Source organism: Musa acuminata, chromosome BXJ1-4, assembly GCF_036884655.1.
Source record: "Musa acuminata AAA Group cultivar baxijiao chromosome BXJ1-4, Cavendish_Baxijiao_AAA, whole genome shotgun sequence".
NCBI classification, from domain to species: domain Eukaryota; kingdom Viridiplantae; phylum Streptophyta; class Magnoliopsida; order Zingiberales; family Musaceae; genus Musa; species Musa acuminata.
Window position 1 is genome coordinate 39,524,391 of NC_088330.1, and position 24,479 is coordinate 39,548,869.

A 24,479-nucleotide genomic window follows, 5' to 3' on the forward strand; every position below is an offset into this window, starting at 1 on the left:
TGTTTGATCAATTGTTCGAATGGCAGGGACAGAGTTCTCTTGTGGCTGCAGCAGGTCTCCTTAAGCAAATACTCAACTGTGGTACTCGTTGTTCTACCGTGCCAGGATAATTGAACACAGTCTTACCAATGACAACCTTGGTTGATGAGAAAAATTCTCACCAAATCCACGGCTCCTACAATGATTGAGGTGCTACATCGTTCTAGTATGCCATGATGACAACTTTATCTTTCTATCCACGCATTATGGGGTAATTGATGGCTCTTAGCACTGTGCTCATGACTGGTGAGTCACCATCTCAATTATCATGTCCCTCTTTTAACTTCCGTTTTCTATCTGTGTATATGGCCACCAACTATTCTTAATCACTCTAATCTCTCCCACTCTCTCTATCTATTTATCTATCTATCTATCTATCTATCTATCTCGGAATTCCTATCAGCTGAGAGGGATCCGTCGGCAGCGGCAGCAGCTGCTGAGCTGGTGAGAGAGCAGCCACTGATCCCCATCGGGTATACAGGACTCACCAGATGGGGAGGGACCAGAATTAGTGAGTGCCCGAAAAGGTAAACTCCCCATAAATCTCTGACAAGGATTGTCCGTTTCAGGGCTAACAAATTGTCTCTTCAGAGCCTTAATCCTTTTTCCCAGCAAATAACTAGTAAAGAAAGAAAAGTTTTGACCAAGTGGTGCAGTCACAATTGTCGGTGTAAAGATCCAGTCTTTTTTATCTTGGATTCCTGTTCTCCTTCACCTGCGATGCATTTACCCTGCAATACAAGATTACATCATTCTGCTATTTATCTTTCTTTCGAGTAGCGGTTTGGACTGTCGGCCAGCACCTGCACTGAGAGAACCTGGTCAAGAGGTTCCATGGCGTACTCAGGAAATGAGCTCCCTTTACTTTGCTAAAGATGTTGAGCACTTGTGTGGTCATGTCCTTCGCCAGGAGATCACAACCCCTGAGGGAGACATTGACACTCCAAAAGTTCTCAGTGCAATAATTACTCCTAAAACAAGGCGCAAGCATCTCTCTCTCTCTCTCTCTCTCTCGAACAATGGCCCACAGACTATAAGAAAAAAGCACTAAAGAAAAATTCCATTCCCACCATATGAAACGCCGGCGAAACATTGTCACAATAATTTCTCGCCTCTTGCTATACGAGCTGGGAGAACAGGATGTTCCTTAACAAGCTCCACATTAGCTGCCTCTTCTTCTTCTTGACCCTCCTCTTCCCTCACAGCACCAAGCAATCAGCCAAAGCTGCCTCCTTTATCTACTCAGGCTGCTCTCCGTCCAAATATGACCCCAACGGCCCCTTCCAGAACAACCTCACCCCGCTCCTCACCTCCATCGTGTCCGGCGCCGCGCAGGCCTCCTACAACAGCTACAAGTCAGGCGACGACTCCAGCGGCGCGGCCGCCTACGGCCTCTACCAGTGCCGTAACGACCTGAGCTCCGATGACTGCTCCAACTGCGTGCAGAGCGCGGTCAGCCAGCTCAACCTGGTCTGCGCCGACTCCCTCGCGGCCTCGCTGCAGCTGGAAGGCTGCTTCGTGCGGTACAGCAACGAGGACTTCCTGGGGAAGTCGGACACCACCATGACATACCGCAAGTGCAGCACGAGCAGGAGCGACGACGCGGAGTTCTTCCGGCGGCGGGATGACGTGCTGGCCGACCTCCAGAACGGGGTGAGCTACCGGACGAGCAGCTCCGGCACGGTGCAGGGTTACGCGCAGTGCCTGGGCGATCTGGGCGCCGCCGACTGCTCTGCGTGCCTGGCGCAGGCGGTGGGGCAGCTGAAGAATGCGTGCGGGTCGGCGCTCGCGGCCGACGTCTACTTGGCTCAGTGCTACGCCAGATACTGGGCTTCCGGCCACTACTTCCGGTCCTCCGCAGGTCTGCAGTCAAACTTCCACTACTTTACGTACCTCTCTACTCTGTTCTCATTCAGAAAAAGGACTCGAAGTGCACCAATAACACAGAGCCTCATTGTTTCAAATGCCAGTAGAATCTTTAGTGCTTGCTTATATAAATTGCCACTGCTTGTGAGTGGATAGATTACTCGGATGATGACATCGGAAGGACTGTGGCTATCATTGTCGGCATCTTGGCAGGATTGGCTCTCATTGTAGTTTTCATTTCTTTTCTCAGGAAAACATGCAAGTTCTCCTTATCCCCACTCCCCCTCTCCCTGCTCTCACTCCCTATTAGGTTCTCCTCCCTAATAAATTACTTCTTTCCTACACGCAGGCTAGCCACCATCTGACCTTTCTCGGCGGGACACAAGTGGGGGTGTGTTCTACAGACAGCCACCCGAAAGAGACGGAGCGGACGCGCTTCCAACTGATGTAAGCAAAAGACTTGATCTTTCCAGCAAATCAACAAAAGAGGAGTCGTTCATTTGTATTCTGCTGTTAACTGAGAACATGGAATTGATCTTCAACCAGAACGCATCAACGCTACATATAATTTCTCCATTTCCAGGAAATTTATAGGACATGATGTGCATCTTTATTGTTCATATTACATACAGCTAGGCAAGTTTCTCGGGTGCCTTCGGCTAACTTAGAGCTCGAACTACAACTCGTCATTCAGGCGCTGTAACCACGCATCGATGAGCTCCACATTGCCGAATTATAGTTCCCACAGGCGCTGGCACTGGCTTCCTTGATCGCGTCCCTGGAGATACCTCTGTTGCATATGTTTGCGAACGCCCGCATGTGTTTCATGCCATACTGTGTGAGCGATCCACAGTGAGACTCGAATGATCGAACCTGCAAACGTACTACTGTCATTTAGACGATGAAATCCATAGTCTTTTCATTTGGTTGATGGCTCAGATCCTAGCAACTTCTCAAAAAAAGAAGAGAGTGAGACTTACCACTGACTTCAAACAATCCCAATCGTCAACCAAAGCTTGGCCAGATGGTCTCACAGCCCTGAGGATGGCAGGGCCACTGTTTGACCCAAAAATTAACTTCCCGATCAAGTCGATACTACGGTCAAGGTGCGTTCTTTGCATCATCGTTTCTGTAATCTCCATGATGGTTCTCCTCTTGTCTTCTGAGCTTTCAGCCAACCGTTCATACTGGAAACAAGTAACAACGATAAGACAATCCCAATTCATCAAATTGGAGGTTTAGATTCTTACTCTCTTCCACAAGAAGAGAAGATCAGCATCCCTCTGATTGATGGTTCCCATCTGCATCCTTTGTGAAAGTCCATTCTCGGTTATATTAGCGTTAGCGGGATCGAAGCCTTGGTAAAGATAGAGCTTCTCAGGTTTGATGTTCTTGTCTCCATACTCCATCACATGGGAGCCTACACTGTATGTGTTGTAATTTGATGTTCTCACCTTCACCTGTAGAAGAACACTGACGAGTGTCAATGGTTGGTAACAGAGAGCCTACCATTGGGGCATTGTGTTCCTATTAGCTCTGCGACGAACTTACCGCTTCATATTGCTTGCTTACAGTCTCCTCCTTCAGATTGTGAGTTTCACTGCAAGACGCAAAAGAGGATGTTGAGTTAGAATCTTTCACTCTATCGAGTGGAAAGGATTCGAGAAGAGAAAGAAGCAAAGGATAATTTAGTTATCTTATTCGTTGACAAATTTCAGAGAAACAGAGAGACAGAGCTGATTCCTGTTTCAAAATTCTCTACAAAATTGAGGTGGAGAAATTTGTAACAGAGAAAAGTTTTGAAGTGATCATCTCTTCCCTCTCCTCCTCATCCAAGGAGGGAGATGGAAAATGTTCCTCTCTTCTTCTTCTTCTTCTTTTCTCTACTACATGAGCACCTACATAGACAAGTGATCATCTTCTTTGACCTTGAATCAGTGATAACTCATTGTTCCAATCAGAGGTCTCAAGATGGTCTGGTAGTATATAAGAAACGAAAGTGAAGGATGCATAAGCATGGCCATGTTTTGGAGATCATTAGCAGTGCCAATACATTGCAAACAAATATCACAAAGCACTAGCTGTCTTCCATGAATACACAGAAAGTAAACTAGTCTTCCATGGATTTGCTAGCTATTTGTGGATTTATGGACAGCCTCAAGAAACATATACAGAAAAGTAAACTAGTCTTCCATGAATAAAACATTACCTGTCTTCCATCCATGCCACACTATATAAGTCTCCAAGGCAGGTAATATACTCAGGAGGTGGAGGAGGATCCATTCCCGGGCAGTACGTACCCCAACTGCTCTCCTCTGCATTTGATGCTGTTGTTACATAGATATTGAGATCCTTTGGCATTAGACCTTCAAATATACTGCCACTCTCACATGCTTCCACATAGATAACCTGTTCACCAAATCATTCACATATTGCTCTTTGTAAAGAGCTATACAACTAATGTTTTACTCTGCTTACCATCTCCTTGTAGCTATTCATTGCATGTTTCTTCTTCAACACCTCGATAAAATCAACAGCGTAAAGATACGGCATGTTTGGCATGCCTAACCAAGAATTAACTATGTCAATGCACCAAGTCGATAATAAACCTGTACTGCCATTGTTACATGGAGGAAAGAAGAAAGAGGTCGATTTACCGAGAACACCAGGGCCTCCATGGTCTGAATAGTATATGAATATTCGATCATTGGGTTTGCTATCGATAACCTTTCCACTTCCACCTGTGACTGCACTCTTAATCCCCAAGAGCACTGCATACAGGTTCTTAGAAGTCACTTGTTTCCCTGTGTAATCCTGTAAGCGCTGGATATTAGTATTTGCTGGAATTGGATCTCCAACACCAAGGCTTATCGTCTTTCTTGGAGCTCAAATGAAGACATCTCGGTTGAAGGTGTTCGTATTCATCACGATTTCATCTCAGAGCAAGATTGACATGTACTACGCCATGGGAGGAGCAGGGGGTTGTACCTTGGGGACGCCGGCGTAGACGTCATGGCCCTGGGGATGGTTGATGATGACCCCAGGCCTGGGATTGAGCGGGCTGTTGGCGATGTCGTCGTACATCATCACCACTATGTTCTCCTCCTTCAGCCCTCCTCTCCTCAGCAGCTGGTAAGCGTGGCACACATCTGCCTGTTGCCATATTACACACACATAAATAACCTCAGTGTATGGGACAGACACTCCAAATGACGAAGACACGGAGCTCGACTACCTGATGGCGGTAGTTGCCGTAACCAGAGGAACCGGCGACGAGCAGCGCCCACCTCGTCCCGCTCGTTTCCTCGTCCTCTTGTTCCTTCTCGTCTCCGCCACCGCCGAGGCCATCGAACCCGGCTCGCTCCGTCGGCAACCTAATCGTGGGGTCCCATTGTCCCACAGCACGGCCGGCGGTGACCGTCCTGGGCCCGGGTGTGGCAAACAACGAGGCCCAAAGCAGCGTCGACGAGAAGAGCAGCCGCCCGATCAGCGAGAAGCTCCGCACCATGTATGTCATATCACGGGAGGAAAAAGATAGAACAGTGCGAGAGAGCAGCGGGGGAACGGGGAACTAATAGGTGGGTTGGCGGAGCGGCGCCTTCCGCCCGCCGCCGCCGCCTGCGCCCGTGTCCCAGACACAGGCGCCATGCAGCAAGACACGTGGGAACAGCGGCGGGTCGCGTGGGAACCGCGCCGCGTTGCTCGGCTTATCTACCACTTCAAAAGGTGCCTTGACAGCCGAGCATGGGGAGAATCCCGAGAGCTTCTAAAAAATAAATGACCAATTACGAAAAATATTCCTACCTTTTTCTTTGATTAAACCAGCAGAAATCAAACGCTGAGGATAATGCATCGGATACGTCCTCTTGAATGGGGAATGGGGTTTCTTCCCCTTTCCCTTCCCCATCATCGACTCCGGGGCGGTGGATTACTCGGCGTCGGACGCGTGCAGGCGAAACCGGAGCAGGGGGAAGTGAAGCCGCCGCGAATGATGGAGCCACGTGTACGATAATCCGTTCTCCGGAAACTCCAACACCACCGACTTAAATGAGGCCCAATCCAAGCCCAGATTGGGGATTGCCATTGGATGAGCGATCACAACCTTCTTCGTCGCATGTCGTATTAAATTATTATTTTTATATAATTTTTGGTTTTAGAAGTGATAGAAGATAAGATTTTGAGAAAATCTCTTTTAACTAACTCTTTGATATTTACAAACTTTATCTCTAGCATATATAAATAGAGATCATTCTTTTATGATTACGTTATTAGAGTCATCTTTTTTTCTTTTTTTTCTCGTTGGTGTCTAAAATGTATATCGCGGAGGTAACCCAATTGGTTCAGATCTGATTCTATCGTAAGAGAGGTTTTGAGATAATAAGTTGATAGTTTTAGGCTAATTATATATTACTTGAGTAATAAGTTACCTTTAATATTTATATTTAGATCCTTATATTTTTAAAAGTTACATTGATCTTTATATTTAAGAAAATAAAATATTTAACTTAATTTCTTCTCACACGACTAACTCTCATGATGAAAATACTACTGAGCACGTATTGTATTCATCCTTACACTTTCAAAAATTATATCGGGATATTTATATTTATAAAAAAATAAATTATTTTATTTTATTTTTTCTCATATAATCGACTATTTTCTTAATAAAAATATTATTAAGCACTGACTTTGGCTCATTTCAATTTGTTACTGAGCATATACGATAATTAATCTAAAAATTTTATAAATTTAGGTTAAGAATATGCTTGACAAAGACTCATTGATGCTGAAGCAAAAAAATATACAAAATAATAATACTAATTATAGATGGATCTCATAACTATCTCCATTTAGCGAGAAAGTTATTTCATGAAAAGATTTGACGTTACGGTTGGTATCATTATTGCAATAATATGACTCATTTGATCGATGTATCAAATTAATAGGGCAACTAAGTGGGTGTCGAACTAACGATGTGACATTCAAACATCTCTCGTATCATTTTGTTTTCTTAAAAGAAAGAAATAGCAGAAAGATTTAGTCATAACGTTATTCGTCCTCCTATGATAAGTGAAGTAGACATTACGCTATCTTAATGTTTCTTTACGGAAATAAAAACTTAGCAACGCAACGTTTTAGCTTGGCGACGATAAAACACAATATCATTATGGGGACGGAATCTTGTGACTATTTTATAGGAACACGTCGAAATGGGACATGGAACAACACATGTAACCATATGGCTTGAATGTGACTCACCAACTATAGTGAACATCTTAACTTACAAGCAACAATATCAACTTCATCATAAATGGCATCATTCTTTTTGGCCCGAGTAATAGCTTTATTCAAAGCAAATCACATGCGGTGTGAGGGCCATGTTTGCTTAGATCTATACCTTATCTTCATGAGGACGCAACTCCATCGAGACCTCATCCACTCCGATCTTTTGTCTCTTCACTTGATTCAATACAACTTTCGTTTTTCTTTGAGGAAGGCAAAAAAAACACATAATGTTGCATGAAAACTTCTATTTTCAAGTGTATGATCGACTCCGAAAACTTTTACTCTCCGTTTGGGTCCAATAACTTTCATTAACTTGCGGTGTTTCAATCGTTCGAGTTTGTTTTTCTTTTACAAAAGATAATTAACGAATGTAAAATCTAAATATAGATTTTTATGATAGTCTCTAATAAGTTAATATCTTTTATTATTGGGTCACCAAATAATATATTTTTTGGGTCATGTCTAAAGCTGCTGATGAATTCCAGCTATCTCGTATCTGTGCTTTTATATTATTATCATTATAAATATTTCTATTATATTGGTCTTTGTTTGTGGACTTCAAATTTTGGACTCCAATTACTTTACGTCAATTCCCGTCAACGCTTCAGCGTCACAGATAGTGAACGACTGCTGTCAGAAGAAAGATTTATTGGCTATCAACCTTTACTGAGACTTGATGATGCAAAGTTGTCATGCAGATGACTGCAATTGCTTTCACTCCATGCTACGTATATGCACACCAGAAGACCATATAACTTAGAGATATGACGCACATCGCCATCCACACTTGGCTAGCCATTACTCTTAAGCTGGAACGTAGAGAAGAGCGAAATCTAAACGCCGGAGAGGCCGTTGATCAATGACAAGGCGTTGCTCGTCAGCTGCACGGCCTTCACGATCTCGCCTCTGATGGTGCCTCGCACACCAACCTTCATGCTGGCGGTGGTGGGAAGGCCTTCCATGCAAGTGTTCTCGTCGGTCAACGCGGAGCTCACCCACGTCTGCATGTCGTTGACGCGGAGCCGCAGGTCCTTGCCCTTGAGATGCCCCATCTCCTTGAGCGAGTCCCGGAGCTCCTCCACCGAGTTGCCCATGTTCTCCAAGCAGTCGTTCATGGCCTCCGCCTCCCTGGCGCCCACCGCGGCCCCGCTGCCTTTGAGCAGCTTGGTGATGGTGGCGGCGGTGGTGCGCGCGCCGGTCAGGCTCACCGAGAGCGCCGCCTGAGCCAGCTGAACCGGGCTCCTTTGGATCGTGCTCGCGTACGCTGACAGAGAGCTGAAGCAGAGGCTCGGGTACTGCGTCGCGCCGCAGGAAGAGCGGATGAAGTTCAGGTTCTTCCCGCCGTAGGGTTCAGGTCTCGCCGCAGAACAAGTGCCGGCACTGACAGCCAATGCTACAAGGAAGATGAGAGCAACGAGAGAGCCGCTTCGGAATGCCATGGCTTCGTTGCAGATGGATCTTCTCGCACAGGAAACACAAGCGTTCATAGTGAGCCAAGTCGCCACCCACCACATAAATAGGCCTCGCACACCTCTATACAACAAATATCTCTCATTGGATGACGCTACTAATCTGTTGCCGACACCATTCTTTGGGTCCGCAATCAACGAACGGCTGTTCTTGGATCATGACCAAATCTAGATTCTGGGGGAGCAGAGCTGCTCAATAATGGTCCGGAAACCATGTTGTGTGTCTAATTGATCATGACATGCTACCAAACCAGCAAGTTTATTATGCATATCCATCTTATCTCGGGATGTGGCATGGACCTACAATTCACTCTGGTTCATGTGATTCCACAGCACTATGCGCATTGCTGGATCGCAATCTGATGAAGCTTTTTCTCAAGTTGTTGTTTTCGAAGCAAATGTAGAGCACCCTTTTTATGGATGTTTGCATCAAGAAATTATGATCATGTCATGTTTTATTATGCTACCATTGATCATTTTTGTCTTGGGTATACATGTTGGCTATCTCCTGTACATGTTTGGCTTTACTTGCTTGGGCTCATCAAAATTAGAGTTGAGAGTGGCCGACACTTAAGCGATAAAAGAATACTAACTCAGCCACGTCTGACTCGCACTCAGACTCCTTCACTCTCCATAGGTGGAATCTAAAATGAATTCATAGTGTTTGAATTCAACATACCTACTACTACTACTAATTAGGAAGGCTTTGTCGGACGTGTCTCAACACAACATTACAAGTTTCAAGCGAGTAATTTTGGCACTCTACTCGATTCCACCAATTATATTCTCCAAAAAGAAAAAAGATATTATATTATCTTAATTTGGATTCGAATTACTATATAAGTTGGACAACCAAAACCTATTTTGACATAACTAATACATATTCTATTATCTTATTTTTTTTATAGATTCAACCACATTATTATTCTTTTACTATTGATAATGGATGATTTTGGATAAGTATTTTGATTATAGGATGATTGTATTCATCGTATAACAAAGACTTGAGACATTCGAATTATTTAATATATTATTGTACAAGCCATAGATTTCATATCTAAGTCGAGTATCATCATTTAATATAATAAAAATGCTTTCTAATTAAAAAAAAAAACACATGCAAAGATAATATGTATTTAATATGCTTGTGGCTTATTTTGTCAATTGCAGTGTCCAATTTGTAGACGTATCGTTGATGTTAGCTCAAGGAAATGAAGGAATAGAGGGACCAACGAGGACTGTCTTCCCAATAATTCCAAACTCCAAAGAATCTCCCATACCTCTCGTTCTGTCCCACATAGTTTGTGTATGCCCGTTGATGCACTCCATCTTATTATTTTGGGTGTTATCACCTAAATTTCATCTATTAACTAAAAGGATTAAGAGGTGTAGAAGGATTGAGAATAGGAGTAAGAGGAGGCATGACAGACTCATGAAGACGTCTAAAACAAGTTGCAGTCAGATACTGTCAAAAGAACATAATCAATGAAATTGATGGGAATGTTGAACACTAGATTGAGAAAAAGGACAAGAGAAGAAGATTAAGGAGATTAGACAGAGTAAAAAGGAAATATGGCTGAATCCTTTCACTGCTAAAGAGGTGTTTGACCACTGTCATCTGTGACCAGTGTCTTTGAGGGTGTCAGGCCGAGGCTGGCCCCCTTCACATTCTTCGATCAATGGAGTCAGGATCCAGAGTTCATACATGGGATGAATGAACTGAACAGAGCCTGGAGTTGTCACATTCATGGATGTTCCAAGTGGCTCTTATGTTGAAGATATGGACGAAGATTTCAAGCTATTAAATAGCAAACACTAGCAACAGCGTCTAAGAAAAGAAGAATCTGTGAGATCAAATGCAGAAAAAAGTTGGATCAACAAGAACATGATGAGTGAGCTGTCCAAGAAAGATACAGCTGATAAAAATCAAGAGCCAAATGGCTGGTTTTGTGGGACATTAGCAGCATTAGTTTTCCACAACACTGTTAAGACCAGAAGGAAGAACAGTGAGATTCCATCAATATTTAACATGAAACTAACTCACTATTTACTGATCAACACAGTGTTTGGACATAGTTTTTGCAGGAACAGTGAAGCTTCATCATTCATATTAGTTCACAGAAGATCTAAGGATGCTCTTGGTAAAATTGATGGTGAATGCACACAAATATCCACTTCCTTCTCTACTGCTGAGTAGTTTCAACTGTGCAGGAGTTGGCAGAACTCTTTTCTGCTTCCACTAAAACCAAGCACTAAGAAGCCTTCCAATAATTCTGGAAATCTGGTGTTGGGTTAGTTTTGGCACAAGTATTATCATGGCTATAACTCTTAAATTTTCCAGATTTTAGATTTTATATTTTGTAGATTAAATTTTATAACTACTATGAGAATCCAAATCTAAAATTTGAAAAGATTCTACAGTGGAATTTGAGCTATATGTGGTGGAGTTTGAGCTTCTGTGTCTTCTACAGTGAAACCAAATATATACAGCATCCAAACTATTTTTTGTTTATAGTGACAAATGTATTGATGAATAGAAATTGATCCTTGTTTGGCAAAAGTTAGGGACAGAAATGACAACTAGTATTGAATGCAGAGGTAGCTGGGAACATATATCAGCATCAGATGCTTCTATAGTGTGGTGTTTGCTGGAAATCACTGTTCTCTACTGAGACAGGTAGCATCACACATTTCAAGGATTTAGTGACTCTGGAAGCCAAGCAATGCAGCAACCTTTGCCATCAAGGGAGGCAATTCTAAATGTTATCAGTCACCACCTTAAGTTGTTGGAATTATTATAATTATGTTTTTAATTACAATAAAAAGAATATCAAACACCTATCAATTTGTTCCTTCAAAATTTCCCTTTCAATTTTCTTTCAGATGCTGTGGCTGTTGCTCTTGTCATCACAATGAACACAATGTTAATGTGCAACACAAACAAAGGCAAGGTAGTTTATGTATCAGCATGATAAAAGGTAGTAAAAGAGTATTAAATTGTAGACTAATATTTAACTCTTGTTAATCTCATTTCACTTGAAAATTTCCATTCGTCTTTATCCCTGGATTCAAGCCACCCAATCTGACTTGGGACCATGATTAAGATCGAAAACTATACATGATGCTATTCACAAAAAATATTAAAGATCTCCATTGTTATTAGTTCCTTTCACGTACCATGTTACCATTTGTTTTCTCTTGATGGTCTTTTGTCTTGTGGTTGGAGATGTTTCTTCTCTACCATAATTCTTTTCGAGATAATTCCTTCTTTCGATCTTCGATTGAGATTGACATGTATCGTAATCACACAAACATGCAACACATGTTACTATACCTAATCAACCAAAGAATTAATGACCCTCAAAATAAATAGCCATATGCGACGTGTTCTTTGGGCATCCATGTGTTCAATAGTTCAACAATACAAACAGATATTGCCATCTCTCTCTCTCTCTCTCTCTCTCTCTCTCTCTTTCTCTCTCTCTATATATATATATAGCCACCACACAAAATAGAAGATGCGTTATGAACCGCCGGTCCGACACAACCCACGGCCCAGTTAACACCGCAAGCCCTGCGCGAGATCTATTATGACCGATCCATGTTCTTGACGTACGACCAAAAGACAGCCGCAAACTTGAACGTTTACATTAAGTCGTACGAGGGCTAAAACATGGACCAGATTATTCTGTGGTATCAGATATTGCTGCTTCAACCATTCACTACAGGTCCGCCTGCACACAGCAAGAGAGAAATCCAAGGCCACGAGGAGCAGTATAGGCAGGTGAAATCTGAGACGCACCATTGGGGTGGATGACTTGCCCTGTTATGTAGGAAGAGTCTGGAGTGGCTGCAAGGAAGACGAACGAGGGGGCGATCTCGATGGGTTGCCCGGCTCTCCCCATCGGCACTTGCTTCCCAAAGTTGGCCACCTGTTCTTGGGGGAAGGAGGTCGGTATCAGCGGCGTCCACACCGGGCCCGGCGCCACGCCGTTGACGTGGATCCCCCGCTCCACCAGTTGCAGCGCCAGCGCCCTGGTGAAGGCCACGATCGCGCCCTTGGTGGACGTGTAGTCCAGCAGCTTGGCGTTACCCTTGTAGGCGTTCACCGACGTGGTGTTGATGATGCTACTTCCGGCCTTCATGTACTTCACCACGAACCTTGGTCGAAAAGTGATGGTTCAAAGAGGACATTAGCGCGATGAGAGTGGAAAGGAAATAGTAGTGCTACAACTCGAGACCGATCACTACTTGGACACGAAGAAGTAGGAGAAGATGTTGGTTCTGAAGACTCTCTCCAGCTGCTGCTCAGTGATCTCGGTGATCAACGGGCGCACGTACTGCTCCGCAGCATTGTTCACCAGGATATCGATGCAGCCATACGTGTTCATCACTTCCTCCACCACCTTCCTGCAGTTCTCCTCGTAGCCAAGGTCAGCTGGGATTGCAATGGGATCTTTCGCATTGCTCCTTTTGTTCTGCCTCAGCATCTGGAGGGTGTCATTCGCATCCTTATCCTCCTGAGACTTGACATACGTAAATGCCACCGTCGCACCCTCCAGTGCGAAGCAGTAGCACACCGCCCGACCTATACCGGAGTCCCCTCCGGTCACAAGCGCTACCTTACCCTGCGCGCAAAAGGCCATGCCTATTATGACCAGCCTTGGGGTGAGAGAGAGAGAGAGAGAGAGAGAGAGAGAGAGAGGACTTGAAGCTTGTTAGCCGGCTTGTATTCTTCGCTGGTGGCCCGAGGTACAGGTTCCATGGCGTGCTCTTTGCCGGGTTGGCGCTCTTGGGTCTGAGGAGGGAACTGCTGACCGCCGGAGGCCATTGTCGTGAAAGAAGCAGCGCTTCGTTGCGGATGAAAGGCTGGGAGTAATGGGAAAGATCGTCTTGCAGTGGAAAGGCTGTGGGCTCTTAGACAAGTGACGGAGAGATGGAGGAGAAGCCTAAGAGGGGAGCGAGCACAAGAGAAGACAGCAGCATCAGCAACAACAAGAGCTAATACCATTAGGAAACAGACGAGCAGCTCAGCCGCCTTCCATGGTACGGCGAGGTGGGCTATATAGGGAGGAAGACGAGGGCTCGCTCACCACGTGTGAGGGCACGTGGCGGGATGGTGGTTCACGTGGCGGTCGTGGTACATGGCCATGCAACGTACGTTAAGCCCGTGATCGGAGCAAGCCTTTTGTTGGGACTGCGTACGTTAAGCAATCCACAGAACACCTCAAAATCTCTCTCAGGACGCAGACAAAAAGAAGAAGTCAACAACAAAATAACTGCGATAGAACTAGATTTTATATTTCAACAAAGTCAAAAACTGTCATTCCACACATTAGAAGCCACATATTTGATCTGTCAAATTGAACTCGACACAAACAGGTTGCATGACACTGTAATGTTGGATAGCTCTTTTTAGACATTGTAGAGGGGCTTTAATTTGGCCTGATTCACCTCCGATGAATGACACTGTGCAGGAACCAATGAAGGCCTTTAATTTTCTGATCGGATTAGAGCATTGCAGGAACATAAAGGAATATGAACAAGAACTACAGTCAAACATTCTAATCTAATCTCAGTTATTTACCCACACTATAATCTAAAGCATTAGCCAACTGCATTCCCTTCCAGAAGTCGATCATTCTGTGCCATCAAGCCTCTCACATACTCCTCAGCGCGTTCGAGCTCCACGAGCAGCACACCCACCTTTCTATCAGTCGCCATTAGTGTCTCGCACAGGAGTTCTCCGCGCTGCTTCACGTAACCCATCTCTTCCTTCACCTTCATCCACTCGTTCCGCACCTTCACTAGATTCTTCTCGATCTCACGCTGCTCTCTCGCTTGTTTGCTGTCCACCGTCGTCGTCCGACGAGCGGAACCCCGTGGATCTCTTTTCGACGTCCTCCCCTGTTCGAAGCACCACTCCTCTCCGGCAAAATCATCGACCGGGAATCGGCTCAGCTGTGGGGAGGCATACTGCTGGAAATTGAGCATGTTATTACGACTCATTTGGTAATGACTGACTCTGATAACTGATCAAGATATCTTCAATTCGGCTTCCTTGTTTCACCTGCAAGTGATGATCGCTTGATGTTTTCATTTGATTCCTGATCTAAGCTTAGAAATGTTCGGACTTCATACCAACCAAACGAAATGGTCACTGAAGCATCTCTTTCTATTCAATACTGGAACAAGAAGGTTTATCTTCATACCTCAGAATGACGTTTGCCGATGAATCCTCTCCTCTTCCCGATCGAGAGAAACCTGAATAAGAGTGGCAGGAAGAGGCTGAACGGAGAGTGGCGGCCACACGCCCGAGTGGCATCCACCGCAATCACTGGTAAAAACTAAGGCTTGGCGCAGGTGATGAACTCGAGGTCAAAGGTCATACCCTCATGTCCGTTTCCAAGAAGGCGACTACTTCCGCTGAGCCAGCTCACAAGATGCCGATGTAGGACGAGATGGCTGATAAACAAATCCAAGGCGTGTGGCGAGCACCCGAAAGAGCCGATGGACCGACCAGAATTATGTTATCTTCCTTTTGACGAATTCAATGCGAACATCACGCGCTCCATGTGGGAGGCGCTCTGTTCACGGTGGCTTCTCTTCTGAAGCAACCCCTTTGAATATTTTGCCCAACTGTCACTTCAGTGAAGTAGATTCCATCCTAAGTTGGACAGGAAGCAGCTGTCATTACCTTTCTCCTGAAGGTTTCGGGCCCTAAGATACTTTTAAGTAGCTTTTGTTAGTTCAATGGAGCAGGTGAACCTAACGTTCTGTGTATTGAGTCCTAGAAGACGAAAACAGGACGACATTGATGAAATGCTAGAATGACTTCCACACAAATTAATACTAGAATTGGAGAGCTTTGCCTGCATTTTAAAGGCCAATCATCGCTGAACCTCCACTTGGTGCAGCTGCAAACTCGGGTGCAGCTCATCTATTTGGGATGACAGTTCATGTCAAGCAAACAAGAATTGCATCCATGAACATCATGGTTTGCAGAAGAATGGTCTGCTGTTCGTAACCTGATTCTGTAGAGGCCGGTGGCCAAAAAACACTGAGCAATGAAGTTTTCCTTATGGGAAAGAGTGTCATATACCTTTGTGGTGAAAAATGTTGTGAATTTACTTACGAACATATCACATTTTCTCATTCCCAGAAGTTAGATTTGTAATCAGTATATAAAGAAACATCGTTTGCAGGAATTTAATATCTAAGAGCTAAACTATATGCCATGGAATGGCATTCTGTCTCCCCTGTTTCAGTCCAATCTCACGCAAGACCAATTTAATATCTTCTTCCGTCTGCTCATCTCTGGTGCCCAAATTAAACTTTTAGAAATCAACTCACAAATTTGTGATCACACGTAAAAAGAAATTAACTGAATGATAAGAGTCTTTAGTTAATTGTTGTATCCTCCTGACATTTGGATACAGAGATTTTGTCATGTCATGAGGTCAATACTATCTTTTTCTGTTTTTTCCCTTCAAAAATACTATCCCTCATTGCCGGACATAATGTTCTAAATACTTAAGCTCAAATTAGTATGACATGATTTGAGGACAAACCAAACTAAGAATGTTTTGTTGATTTTGCTGCTCGGTATTTGTTATTAACTTAGTAATTCTGTTTTTTTTTTCTCTTTTCCATGAATCAGAAGATATAGTTCCTCATTCTTCCAGAAAGCGTACAATTTCTTGGCTTCCCACAAATTCCATTTTCTTATCTAACTATATGTTTGTGCAGTAAAATTAACAATCGGAACTCTTTTTTGGATCGAAATCTTCTCGGCTGATAGCTTTCAATCCCACCAAGAGTTGCCCCCCCCATGCTCTTATGAACCCTCCTGCCAACAAAGGCAGCATCGCCCCTGTCGCAAACGCCACTGCTGACGCCCCCGCCGCCAGCCACGGGTTCGGCAGGCTCATGACCTTCTCCCCGTCCACCTCGGTGTCGTACTGCCACACGCCATCTTTCTCCGTTACATGCACAGAACAGCAAAGTAATTGCATTTTACCTCACACTGGTAAGCACAAAGTTATAATTGTGAAGTCATGTCACACGTACTTGTTACCTTTGGAGACCGGAGCAGATGAAACGTTGTTTTCTCGTCATTCAGTATTCTACTCCAACTGGATCAATGCGCACGCCGATAGATTCGAGCTTGTCGAATCTTAAATGTAAGATGGCATGATAACACTAAAGAAACAGAGAGGCGTGTGCAAGCCACGCGAAGGGGAGACTTTTCCAAGACGAGAAAGCGATGGAAATCGTACATGAACAACGCAGCTCACTGTAGGAAACGATACCTCTGAGTTCCTTTGCTTTCAGATCAGCATGCTTCTCCATGGATCTTTGTGCTTTATTGTGCCAGGGGAGTAGCTGTCGTGAAGCCATCTCCGGGTTTGTTTATGGGGAAATGGTGTTCCAGATGATGCTTGAAAGACCAACTGCAAGCTGCATGCCTTTAGATCCATGAGCTTTCCAGTAATCTAATACAAAAATCTTTCGCCCCTGGTTCAAGAAGTATCAAAACATGATTGATCCCAACAGTAGTAAAGCTTTGAAGATCTCATGAATGTGCAAAGGATGTTCCTGCTACAGTACAAAATCTTCGAAAGCATGAGTGTGGCATCGCCTGTAGCAGATATGTTTTATGCAATGCAAGCTAAAGGAAGAGGTGTTCGACTTGGTATCCAAAATTAAGGGCAGCAACTTTGAGAGCCTTTCTCTGGCACACACAAACAGTTGATTTAGGCCTGCATTTGAGATACTATAAAGAAATGTAGAATATTTCGGTTCTGATGCTTTACATGCCAGTATTGCTGATATAATTAATGCACCGACTTGTGATGGCTTCTTCTGCGGTTAACAGTGCTGAACTCAGTATGGTTGTTTCAATGTATGGATTTGTCTAGCAGTTCTTCAGCAAACCATGACCTGATCGCAAGCATTACTCTACTTTCTTAGAACAAAATTTTCATACATCAAATAACGTACAAGACATTGAAATAGGGATTCGATCAGATCCTTCAATTATGTAATAATATGCATGTATCTCAATATATTTTTAAAAATTAAAATAATTTTTTTTATATATTAAAAAACATATAATATGTTGAAAAAGACAATAATCTCAATATATTATTTTCGTAGTAACAAAGGCTTCTATGTTTTAGATAATATAGAAGAAAATATTAGAAGAATTTATTTTAATTCCATGATTGAAAAAGAAAACTTAAGTTAAATAAGAAATAATTTTGACTAATTATATATTACATCTTATACTTAGATCTTATTAGTATTGCTATCATTATACCTAAAAAATATATATTAAAATATTAATAATTCTGAAAATAAAATATATATCGATCGATATGAAAGTGATAAGCAAAAAGATAATTTTATTATCCCTTTCGTTTCCGAGTATATATATATATATATATATATATATGAAAAAAAGGGTTCAGATATTTTGGTGGATCTGAGTAGAAATTGTGAAAGGCAGGGAGTAAATGTTGTCACTCACTTTGAACCATGTTTCAACATCTGGATTGCTACAAACTAATGTACAAGAATAGTACAAAGCCCTGACTTGAAGTTGAATTCTTATTCTAAAACTCAAAAAAGGCTACAATTTTTTATCCAGAGAGAGAGAGAGATGGGGACTTGTGAATCAGAGCACTTTGGGGCGAGTATGTCTCCGCAATACGCGGCCTCGACGACTTTCTATAAATCGTTTGCCCAGACTAAGTCCTTCATCCGAGCCTCTCAGAAGCAGAGCAGGAAACCATAAGAACAAGAACAAGTAAGGAACAAAGCAATCTGCCAAAAAAGGAATAGTTTCCCACAAGCTCTTCCCTGACAACCACAACATTGTCGAGTGATCTTGAAACCATAAGCTCTCTCTCTCTCTCTCTCTCTCTCTCTCTCTCCATGTGCTTCTTGTCATGTTATCTCTGAACCGAGGAGAGGAAAGCAGGTGGTAACCAGAAAAACGAGGGACGTAAAGGGGCAGCTTGTTCAGGTATGCCCATGCTATCACTGTTTTCTCTTTTGTTTAATGGGTAAACCCATGTGAAGAGGACTCTGCAGATCTCTGTCGTGAATTATTCTTTTTTTTGTTGGTTTGGTGGGGGCTTTGTTCAATCCTCCTCGTGGGAGGTGGCTATTTCATTCATGAGCTCAGTAGTATATTGAAGGTTGTCTGTAAGTTTTCTTCTGCTTCTTCCACTGCAGACCTGTTGAGGCCTAACACAGGTAGATGTGCCTTTTGAGCTCTGGTGTTGATCTGGTGCTTTTGATGTTTTGCATTCTGCAGCCTGTTGTTCCCTCTTCTCTCTCTTTTCTTGTTTGAGTTGTTGTCATTGTGGTTAAGGAGACCTCAGGTTGCCTCTGCTTTAGGCTCCACATTTTCTTGATTTCATGATCTGGTGGTATTCCTGACTCTCAGTTATGATGCATTTGTAGTTTAATGTCTGAATGCTATCCTGTGCAAATCTAACAGGTCCGATGGCCAAAGACAATTCTGGATCTCTAAAGATCCACCCGTCGGAATCGAAGAGGCGTCGTGTAACCTATATCTTCTCTGTGAGTGGCCTCTGTGTTCTGTTCTACATTCTTGGGGCTTGGCAGAACAGCACTACACCCACCTTGAATCAGAGATCCGATTTGGCGTCGAAAGTTGAATGCGACAATGACTTCCCTCGATCCACCGAGTCATTATCCACCTCCTCGTCATCAGAGGGTGAAACCCTCGATTTCCAAGCTCACCATCAGCTAAGCTTCAATGATACGTTCATGGTGACGGAGAAATTCCCACCTTGTGCTCTGAACTTCAGCGAGTACACACCCTGCCAAGACCTAACCAGGTGTAAGAAGTTCGCGAGGGCGATGCTAGCGTACCGAGAGCGACACTGTCCTGCACAACATGAGCTCATCCGGTGCCTGATTCCTGCTCCACCAAAGTACAAAACACCCTTCAAATGGCCTCGGAGCAGAGACTACGCTTGGTATGACAACATTCCTCACAGGGAGCTGAGCATCGAGAAGGCTGTTCAGAACTGGATCCAGGTCGAAGGTGACCGGTTCAGATTCCCCGGAGGTGGCACCATGTTCCCGCGTGGTGCCGACGTTTATATCGATGACATAAATGCTCTCGTCTCACTGACTGATGGCGATATCAGGACTGCCATCGACACAGGCTGCGGAGTAAGCCCCTTCGTCTTCCCAACCGAGGTCTGGATTTCCCTTTTCCTCATCGTGAAGCAATCTCAACAACACATTGCTGCAGGTTGCCAGTTGGGGAGCTTATCTTCTAAAGAGGGACATCCTAACAATGTCATTTGCACCAAGAGACACACATGAGGCGCAGGTGCAGTTCGCTCTGGAGCGGGGAGTTCCGGCCATGATTGGAGTGATGGCCACACAGAGGTTGCCGTACCCTGCCAGAGCATTTGATATGGCTCATTGTTCCCGGTGTTTGATTCCTTGGCAAGATTTTGGTGAGTTCAATTCCAAATCAAAAATCACCACTCTCGTGTGCATGCTAGATTGTCTTACACATCCATGGACCTTCTGTATCAGATGGCCTGTATCTGATTGAAGTTGACCGAGTTCTCAGACCTGGAGGTTACTGGATTCTCTCTGGTCCTCCAATTCGTTGGAAGAAGTACTATGTAGGCTGGGAGAGGACTCAAGAAGATCTAAAGCAAGAGCAAGATTCAATAGAGGACGTCGCCAAACGCCTTTGCTGGAAGAAAGTAATCGAGAAGGGCGATCTTGCGATTTGGCAGAAGCCCATCAACCATGCCGATTGCATCCAGAGCAGAAGGATCTACAAAACACCTCACATTTGCAAGAATGACAATGCTGACGCTGCCTGGTAGGAATTTAGTGCACCGTATGACAAAAATGTGCAGAAATATGTTCGCCTTTTCCTTAGCATTGTCGTGTTTGCAGGTACTGGAAAATGGAGGCCTGCATCACCCCGTTACCAGAAGTAAGCAGTAGCAGCGAAGTAGCAGGTGGTGAACTCCAGAAATGGCCCCAGAGGGCATTTGCTGTGCCCCCAAGAATAAGCAAAGGTACAATCCCTGGCTTGACCGTGAAGAAATTTGAAGACGACAACACGGTGTGGAAAGAGCGGATAGAGTACTACAAGCGAATCATTCCGCCGTTGTCTCAAGGGCGATACCGAAATGCGATGGACATGAATGCCTACTTGGGTGGATTTGCAGCAGCTCTGATGGATTATCCCATCTGGGTGATGAATGTAGTCCCTGCAAATTCAGATTATGACACCCTTGGTGTGATCTATGAGAGGGGATTCATCGGTACATATCAGGACTGGTGTGAAGCCTTCTCAACTTATCCCAGAACTTATGATCTCATTCATGCTAGTGCCATTTTCAGCATTTATCAGGACAGGTATGTGTCTCTTCAGCAGCCTTCCTTTCATTACTACACTCCCTACAAGTTAGGAAAGCCAATTCATTCTCTGATCCATGGTAAATTCAATCTTTGCGTGTCAAAAATCTCCTGCATCTTTCTCATGCCTTTATTATATTTGTTTGTGCCAGATAGCGAGTGCTTCCCGAAGTAAGTAACGTAGAACATATGGCATCAGCAAGAGCAGTGACAATGCGATCTCTCTTATCTTAAAGATCTCACTGATGGAAAGTTTTTGCAGGTGTGGTGACATTACATACATACTCTTGGAGATGGATAGGATACTGAGGCCGGAGGGAACAGTGATAGTCCGCGACACCGTGGACGTCCTCACGAAAGTTCAGGGGATCGCAGAGAGGATGAGATGGAAGTGTAAGATCGTGGATCATGAAAGTGGACCTTTCAACCCTGAGAAGATCCTTTTTGCTGTCAAGACTTACTGGACAGCTGCTCCTTCTACACAGCAGTAACTGATCCAACTTCGCCATCCTTTACGTTCAAGTTTGCCTTCTTCAGATAAAGGTCTCATGCAGGTCGTCCTTTGCTCATCCAAAGAGTCTGCTCTGTCCTGTGGTACTCAGAGATGTTTGCTAAGATGCAGAAAGGAGCGCAGAGTTGTTGCGTTGTTTTTGATCCACATTAAGATCGAGGTCTGATGTTGTGAGAATCAAATTAGTTGTGTAATTGTACTCACACCGAAATAAATGGCATCTTCATCATTGAATTGATACTCATAATATGCACCTGTTCTTGAGCAAAACAGAGAATGTGGTGTATACATTCGTCGATCTCTTCTGTTGCTTCTATCATTTTGCCAGATAAGAAGAACTTACAGCTTGAAACTTAGAACCTTTTAGTATTCAAATTCCAGCCACTGGTTATTCATTGGTATCATTATCAAAGAACAGGAAAGAGACTAATATAGAGAGATCTACTCTGCAGGATGGGAATTGTTGCTACTTCCAGTAGATTAAGAGGAGCTTTGACAGGATTCTTTCTACAAACCAACTTGTGATTGTCGAAGCAGAAGTTGAAGAAATAAGATTAGAAGAGGCCAAAGACAAGGACCAAAATCTTAGCGGAATGTAAACGTGGATATGGGGCTGTAGGTCTTTATCTATCTGCAAATTCTTGACAAATACATGTGAAGGCTTGAGAATACTTGTTGACATTTAAGCTTGTCAATCATCCATTCAAAAGAGAAAAGGAATAGAAGATATGAATGATAGTATAAATCATTCCGGCATGTTCACAGTAGACTTTCGGCTCCTGAATGATGGTGTTAGAAACTAGACTTCATAAAGTCAAGTCAGAAATGTCATTTAATTGGTAGTCATCATTTCAGGACGTAAACAATGACATGAACAATCCCATTCTTCTCCTTTTCTCCACCAAATGTGACTGCTTCCTACCCAACATTCACAACATGACCCACCGTAGAACAACTTTGCGTCAAACTAAAACTAGCATTCCAGATAGCACTGGTAGATGATTACTCTATTGCTTCTCCAAATATTCCTTCCAGCTAAGGCTCTGGTGTTCACCCAATCTACATCAAGAAGGTTGCCATTGTACACTACTAATTAACAAGGTGAAATTTTCATTTATGTATTGCATATATATATAAGAGGTTTGAGAAAAGTCCATAGTTGACTTTTAGCATCCTCACCAATGCGTGTTTGCAACAAAAGCGATCATGGAATAGAAAAAGATTACAGACCAAACATTCCTCTGTTCACAAGTTATCGTCATCATCACTGTCAATACAATTGATCTTTAACAACTTTCCAAAAGCAAGCCAATAATGAAAATCCAAGAAAGAAAAGGGGGAATTTTTGGTTTATTGCTTCAACCATCACGCTCCAAAGCATGCAGCAAAGTGGGGAAGGTGGTGATGACTGTGTTGCCTGTGATGATGATGATCGCCATGGCGATGACCACCGCCAGCGGCAGCGGCAGCAGGAGCACAGGCTCGCTCGTTCTCGTGGTCGTTAATAACCGGCCTGTGGCGGTGCTGATTTTGGTGCTGGTCGTTGTGGCGACGACTATGGCCAGCAGCAGGTGCAGCACCGGCAGCGCCGCCCTCGCCATCGATGAGATCCTGCACATGGCGGAAATGATCGACGCCGCAGGGGATGACGATTGCCCCCTTCTGGTCGAAGCCATATTCCTTCTCTGCCTCCTCCAACAGCTTCGCAAAGAGCGGGTGGTTGAGGTACACCACCGGCACGACGAACCGCTGCTGCTCCTCCCCTTCCTGCCCCACCCACATCACCATGCAACCCTTGGGCGGCATCCCAGCCTTCTCCTTGTCGTGGCCCAGATGTGGCATGTGCAGCTGAAAGCTCAGCGACGTCCACAGGTGGCCGTGGTGGTGGTGGTGATGGCTGTTATTCTTCTTGTCCACCTCGTTGTTCTTCCTCATCTCCGGATCACAGCAAAATCAAAGAACCAGAACAGGAGATCAACTACGTATGTATATATCTGCAGAGAGAAGGTGGGGGCTAGAGAGAGAAGGGCCAGGGGTCGGAGCTGGAGATGGCAAGGCGGAAGAGGGTGAGGGAGGAGTCACAGAGAGAGGTTGGGACGTTGGACATGGCGGAGAGAGCTCACAGAAGGCTTCGTAGGATCACAGTAAGAAGGGACTTTTAGAGAGATGGAGAGGATATGCTAATATAGAGAGAGAGAGAGAGGAGCCTCTGATCCTGATCAACGTCGGAAAGAGAAAGATAGAGAGCGAACATTAGCTTCGAAGACAAGGTATAGTGGGATTCCGTGATGCATATTTTATGGTGTGAAGGAGCCCCCGGCGAAGTCGTCGGCCTTCCGCGTTCGTGTGGGACTGAGTCCAGCCGTCTTCATCCTCGGGAGGGTTCCGAAATGCCACCCGCTCCACAAAGAAGGCGAATCGTGTTCCTTCCGTGCCTCAAAAGTTCACCAACTTGTTCCCACTCATCATTTATTATTAGATTTTTCTAAGTGGTTGGCTTCAAGTAGGAATGTATTGGTTTGATGAAGACTCTTGGCTTCTAATTGACTAAATATTTTGATATACATGGGTGAACAGTGTAGAAATTGTGGTGGCCAAGAGATGGACCAGACTTGGTCTATCATGCCTCAGCATAGCCAAGTCTACAACCATGGCCATAGGTCCATTATAAGGATATTGATATGGAACTTGTTTGGATGGAGCCACTTGTCGTTGACGTGGGTGATGAAAAGGAATATATATTATTGTTTTTCTACGAAAATATGGAGATTATGTGAGCAAATTGTCAATATTCGTTGTAAGTGTTTCCATAACTAAGATGGATAATTTATTACAGCTAATTTGGAAGGCCACCAAATGAAGCAAACCTACTTCTT

General features: G+C 44.0%; 6 protein-coding genes across 14 annotated transcripts; 2 read left to right on the top strand and 4 right to left on the bottom strand.

The window, feature by feature from the left end:
* Nucleotides 1-1,039: 1,039 nt before the first annotated feature.
* LOC103982803 (plasmodesmata-located protein 8) lies at nt 1,040-2,760 on the top strand. Of its 6 annotated transcripts, XR_010509935.1 has the most exons (4): nt 1,043-1,900; nt 2,062-2,163; nt 2,255-2,352; nt 2,538-2,760. XR_010509935.1 is itself a non-coding variant. In XM_009399838.3 (3 exons), exons 1-3 carry the CDS (start codon nt 1,180-1,182, stop codon nt 2,257-2,259), a joined length of 828 nt encoding a protein of 275 aa, XP_009398113.1. In that variant the 5' UTR covers nt 1,043-1,179; the 3' UTR covers nt 2,260-2,525. The 6 variants fall into 6 exon arrangements, 2 of the variants coding, with proteins under 2 accessions (XP_009398113.1, XP_018681085.1); XR_010509913.1 differs by having other exon boundaries at nt 1,040-2,163; XR_010509919.1 differs by having other exon boundaries at nt 1,040-2,163; nt 2,600-2,760.
* On the bottom strand, nt 2,437-5,903 carry LOC135666806 (asparaginyl endopeptidase Rep2-like). The gene is made up of 9 exons (XM_065178376.1): nt 5,141-5,903; nt 4,894-5,058; nt 4,563-4,719; nt 4,384-4,469; nt 4,115-4,314; nt 3,457-3,505; nt 3,156-3,365; nt 2,886-3,092; nt 2,437-2,778 (listed from the first exon to the last, which is right to left on the bottom strand). Exons 1-9 carry the CDS (start codon nt 5,420-5,422, stop codon nt 2,596-2,598), a joined length of 1,539 nt encoding a protein of 512 aa, XP_065034448.1. The 5' UTR covers nt 5,423-5,903; the 3' UTR covers nt 2,437-2,595.
* A 2,121-nt stretch (nt 5,904-8,024) lies between these two features.
* Nucleotides 8,025-8,630, bottom strand: LOC135672199 (21 kDa protein-like). The gene has a single exon (XM_065180656.1). The coding sequence runs from the start codon at nt 8,628-8,630 to the stop codon at nt 8,025-8,027; it is 606 nt and encodes a 201-aa protein (XP_065036728.1).
* Nucleotides 8,631-12,251: 3,621 nt separating this feature from the next.
* Nucleotides 12,252-13,614, bottom strand: LOC103983445 (glucose and ribitol dehydrogenase-like). Its single transcript, XM_009400657.3, has 3 exons — nt 13,369-13,614; nt 12,912-13,288; nt 12,252-12,821 (listed from the first exon to the last, which is right to left on the bottom strand). The coding sequence occupies exons 1-3, from the start codon at nt 13,489-13,491 to the stop codon at nt 12,383-12,385; spliced, it is 939 nt and encodes a 312-aa protein (XP_009398932.2). The 5' UTR covers nt 13,492-13,614; the 3' UTR covers nt 12,252-12,382.
* A 4,940-nt stretch (nt 13,615-18,554) lies between these two features.
* On the top strand, nt 18,555-21,850 carry LOC103998461 (probable methyltransferase PMT18). 4 transcript variants are annotated; one of them, XM_065178378.1, is made up of 6 exons: nt 18,555-18,690; nt 19,171-19,874; nt 19,957-20,167; nt 20,250-20,547; nt 20,625-21,092; nt 21,355-21,730. In XM_065178378.1, the coding sequence occupies exons 2-6, from the start codon at nt 19,176-19,178 to the stop codon at nt 21,581-21,583; spliced, it is 1,905 nt and encodes a 634-aa protein (XP_065034450.1). In that variant the 5' UTR covers nt 18,555-18,690; nt 19,171-19,175; the 3' UTR covers nt 21,584-21,730. The 4 variants fall into 4 exon arrangements, with proteins under 4 accessions (XP_065034450.1, XP_065034451.1, XP_065034453.1 ...); XM_065178379.1 differs by lacking the exon at nt 18,555-18,690 and adding an exon at nt 18,793-18,923 and having other exon boundaries at nt 21,355-21,850; XM_065178381.1 differs by lacking the exon at nt 18,555-18,690 and adding an exon at nt 18,920-19,051 and having other exon boundaries at nt 21,355-21,850.
* Nucleotides 21,851-22,696: 846 nt separating this feature from the next.
* On the bottom strand, nt 22,697-24,039 carry LOC103982799 (auxin-responsive protein SAUR32). Its single transcript, XM_009399833.3, has one exon. The coding sequence runs from the start codon at nt 23,536-23,538 to the stop codon at nt 22,969-22,971; it is 570 nt and encodes a 189-aa protein (XP_009398108.2). The 5' UTR covers nt 23,539-24,039; the 3' UTR covers nt 22,697-22,968.
* Between the last annotated feature and the right edge of the window lie 440 nt (nt 24,040-24,479).

Excerpts from the sequence above, each read along its gene's own strand:
- LOC103983445 (XM_009400657.3), bottom strand. The coding sequence starts at position 13,491 with ATGGCCTCCGGCGGTCAGCAGTTCCCTCCTCAGACCCAAGAGCGCCAA. Across the intron at positions 13,289-13,368 it reads AGCCGGCTAACAAGCTTCAA|GGTAAGGTAGCGCTTGTGAC; the intron begins GTCCTCTCTCTC and ends TTTTGCGCGCAG. Across the intron at positions 12,822-12,911 it reads TCCTACTTCTTCGTGTCCAA|GTTCGTGGTGAAGTACATGA; the intron begins GTAGTGATCGGT and ends TTTTCGACCAAG.
- LOC135672199 (XM_065180656.1), bottom strand. The coding sequence starts at position 8,630 with ATGGCATTCCGAAGCGGCTCTCTCGTTGCTCTCATCTTCCTTGTAGCA.
- LOC103982799 (XM_009399833.3), bottom strand. The coding sequence starts at position 23,538 with ATGAGGAAGAACAACGAGGTGGACAAGAAGAATAACAGCCATCACCAC.
- LOC135666806 (XM_065178376.1), bottom strand. The coding sequence starts at position 5,422 with ATGACATACATGGTGCGGAGCTTCTCGCTGATCGGGCGGCTGCTCTTC. Across the intron at positions 4,720-4,893 it reads TCTACGCCGGCGTCCCCAAG|GATTACACAGGGAAACAAGT; the intron begins GTACAACCCCCT and ends CAGCGCTTACAG. Across the intron at positions 3,366-3,456 it reads TAAGCAAGCAATATGAAGCG|GTGAAGGTGAGAACATCAAA; the intron begins GTAAGTTCGTCG and ends GTTCTTCTACAG.
- LOC103998461 (XM_065178378.1), top strand. The coding sequence starts at position 19,176 with ATGGCCAAAGACAATTCTGGATCTCTAAAGATCCACCCGTCGGAATCG. Across the intron at positions 19,875-19,956 it reads CCATCGACACAGGCTGCGGA|GTTGCCAGTTGGGGAGCTTA; the intron begins GTAAGCCCCTTC and ends ACATTGCTGCAG. Across the intron at positions 20,548-20,624 it reads GACAATGCTGACGCTGCCTG|GTACTGGAAAATGGAGGCCT; the intron begins GTAGGAATTTAG and ends TCGTGTTTGCAG.
- LOC103982803 (XM_009399838.3), top strand. The coding sequence starts at position 1,180 with ATGTTCCTTAACAAGCTCCACATTAGCTGCCTCTTCTTCTTCTTGACC. Across the intron at positions 1,901-2,061 it reads CTACTTCCGGTCCTCCGCAG|ATTACTCGGATGATGACATC; the intron begins GTCTGCAGTCAA and ends GTGAGTGGATAG.